We start from the raw sequence: 3,235 nt of genomic DNA on the forward strand, positions 1-3,235 counted from the left end.
TTGGAGAGGTTTTTGCTACAGGGTGCGTGCGCTCGCCAGACAGAGAGAGACATAGGGACAGAAAGCGAGAAATCACCCCCCAGGGGGGATGGTCACGCCGCAATCCCTCCTCCTCCATTCTCCTCTCGGGATCTTGGGCACGCACGCACATGCGCCCGGCGTGAGTTTTAAGCTACTGGGTCCAGGACGCGAACCGCCGTCGACTACGTGGCCAGCAACATAGCCATTATGCTAACTGCTGGTTCCCGATATTACACTTCTTTTCATTTTTTCACCAGCCATTTAAAATATGAAAACTGATCTCAGCTGTGGCCATAGGGAAACAGACAGCAGGTCCAATTTGGCTAACAGGCTAGTCTGCTGACCTGCCTGAGCATACTCCAATGATGACCTTGAAGACTTCAAAACCATGATTTGATTTTGTCATTACCTCAAACAGACTTAAGGGTAGAGATGGCATAATTAAAAGATGGGTGATCAGAGACGGTCTTAAACCCCGTGGAGAATATGCAAGTGCAGTGCAAACTCTACTCACTGCATACAGAACAAAGTATCGTTTCATCAACATTAGGGTTTTTTTTTCTTTAAAAGAATTTATTTAATTCTACTTATTATTATTCTTTAATTTGACCAGAGACAGAGACAGACACAGAGAGGGAGTAGTAGTAACACTCAGTGTAGTAACACTCATTCGTTTAAGTGGTATCTGTAGGAATTGTTTTCTTTTTTTTAACTGAAGACATTTTTAACCAAGGCAAGCTACCAGGTCTGCAGTTGGCCAAACTGTGGTTGGTTATGTGGAAGTCCAGCACCCTAACCACCATGCTGGCCCTTTTATTTTTAGAATTATTTGGCTGTATTTACTTAATTATTATTAATTTGACAACAGAGACAGAAACAGAGGAGGAAAGTGAGAAAGCAAGCCGCCAGGTCTGGAACTCAAACTGTAGTCGGCCATGTAGAAGCCCAGTGCCCCAATCACCATGTCACCTGCTGGCCCCTCAGGGATTTTTCTTAAGAAAACTTCCATACCAAAAATAGTCCCTGGGCTGGTCACATGGCATAGTAGTTAAGGGAGCCAGATTCCACATAACCAACCACACAGTTCACACCCCAGATCACGTGGCTTGACAGTCAGGCCAGGTATATGTGCCTGTGTGCCTAAAATCCTGACAGGATGGAGACATGGAGAAGAAAGGATTACGGTGTAACCACACCCCACAGGGGAGCTTCTCCCCTCATCCCGTCTCTGGCATGTGACACCCTCTGACCCCAACAAAAAAGCCTTAAGGTCATTTTTAAAAAAAGAACTATTTAATTTATTATTACTTTTTAAATTTGCTAGAGTGCATGTGCTCACCAGAGAGAGACAGAGAGAGGAAAAGTGAGAAAGCGAGCCACCAGGTCTGGGACTCAAACTGTGGCTGGCCATGTGTGAGGCCAGCGCCTTACCCACCATGCCATCTGCTGGTCCCAGGACAGTACTGTCTTCACACTGGAGCTACGGTCATAGAAAAGTTGAAGGAGCGTCCATACACGTACCTTTATTCTCCACCGCTGATAATGGGTGCTTTTCTAGTTTTGTCTTTCCTTTGCCTTTCTTCGAGTAGTTCTCCGGCTCCTTGATTTTCACGTAGGTGCCCCCACAGGCCCTCTGGTGCTCGGCCCACCAGTAGTCGTTAGCAGAGGGCGCCCTGTTGGTGGCGCGCTTGACGTAGCCGTAATACGGTGGCTTGTGCTTGCACGGCCCGCTGCAGCGCCACCAGTGCCGCCGGTACTCGTCCACCTCGTCGTGGAAGGTGTGGTACACCTGCACCGAGAGAGCTCTCAGTACTTGGAGCGAGTCAACAACGTTAGGGAAATGCCCTACCGAGGCAGTCCTTTTTACTGAAACGTCCCATTTCCCAGCGCTTTCAGACACTTCTCGTTTGGGAAAGACAGTGATTACATTTAGCTTTTGTCTAGCAGTTCATTTTAAAGGCAATAGCAGTAGTTAACTTAATACTTTCTAAACTGTGTAAAGGGAGACACGAGACAGATTAGAAGACCAAAAAAAAAAAAAACCCACCAACAACCTCTACAAATGCTGAAAGTTCCAGAAACTAAAATTTAAAGTGAGTAAAAATCATTCCACTGCTAAATCGAAACTTTCCCTTTAAGTAACAGCACCAAGGGATTCTGCAGGACCGAACTACTGCCTACAAATGCCTGACCCTGACAACACAAGCCTCCTACCAGTGAGCTCTCTTCAAATTCTCAGAGGTCTTTGCATGTGTCTCCATTAGAAGCCTTGGAGAGTGACTGTTTATGTTTCCAGCTGTTTCTCACCGGACTGATCAATTCCACAGGATTTGGATGTTTTCACATCGTGTTCCTCACGACTGACAGAGCTTGGCCTTGGGCCGAGCCTCAGTGGACACAACAGAGTGAGTGAAAGGCATTATTCACCAGGTCAAAAATAATTCTGTTAATGTATCTCCAATCCTTAAACAGGATGCTCTTTTCCACTCTCGAGATGAAATCTTACTCAGAACCTCCGCAGAAAACAGGTAAAATTCTGACCAAAAGGCGTGCTCCTCTGCCCGGCAGAGCAGCACCAAAGGCTGTGGACACCACCGTGACATCGCTGTGGCAAAGTGACCCCGCGGCCCTCCAACCACGTCCTCAGTGTAGTAACACTCATTTGTATAAGTGGTATCAGCATGAATTGTTTTCTTTTTTTAACCAAAGACATTTTCTCACTTTCTAAGCAAGAACTGCAAGCTTTCTGTAACCACACGGCTTTATACTCTCTCCCGGTCACAAGCACATGTCCATGATGTGGCCGCATGCAGAAGGGCTTAGGGGACCCAGGTCTGGGCAACGTGGTACATCAAACCGCCCTCTCCATTACATCCAGAACTCATCACCTAAGAACTGATTAGCAAAAAAGATGGAGGAATGGGAACCAGCAGTTAGCGTAATGGCTATGTCGCTGGACTCCCAAGTAGTCGACCGCAGTTCGCGTCCCGGACCCGGTGGCTTAGAACTCACGCCGGGAGCGTGTGCGTGCGTGCCCAAGATCTCGAGATCTCGAGAGGAGAATGGAGAAGGGATTGCGGCGTGACCATCCCCCCCTGGGGGGTGATTTCTTGCTTTTTGTCTCTCTGTCTCTGTCTGTCTGGCGAGCGCACACGCCCTTATAGTGAAAACCTCTCAAAAAAAAAAAAAAAAAAAAAAAAGATGGAAAACTTGG

General features: G+C 47.1%; 1 protein-coding gene across 1 annotated transcript in view; it reads right to left on the bottom strand.

Moving 5' to 3' along the window:
- SPRTN (SprT-like N-terminal domain) overlaps positions 1–3,235 on the bottom strand; it is a 13,061-nt gene that overhangs the window by 3,559 nt on the left and 6,267 nt on the right. Inside the window, exon 4 of the mRNA XM_006145979.3 lies at positions 1,543–1,810. Coding sequence (XP_006146041.1) covers positions 1,543–1,810 — 268 coding nt within the window. The remainder of the gene's footprint in view (positions 1–1,542; positions 1,811–3,235) is intronic.

This window comes from Tupaia chinensis, unplaced genomic scaffold (assembly GCF_000334495.1).
Source record: "Tupaia chinensis unplaced genomic scaffold, TupChi_1.0 Scaffold000161_1, whole genome shotgun sequence".
Taxonomy (NCBI): Eukaryota; Metazoa; Chordata; class Mammalia; order Scandentia; family Tupaiidae; genus Tupaia; species Tupaia belangeri.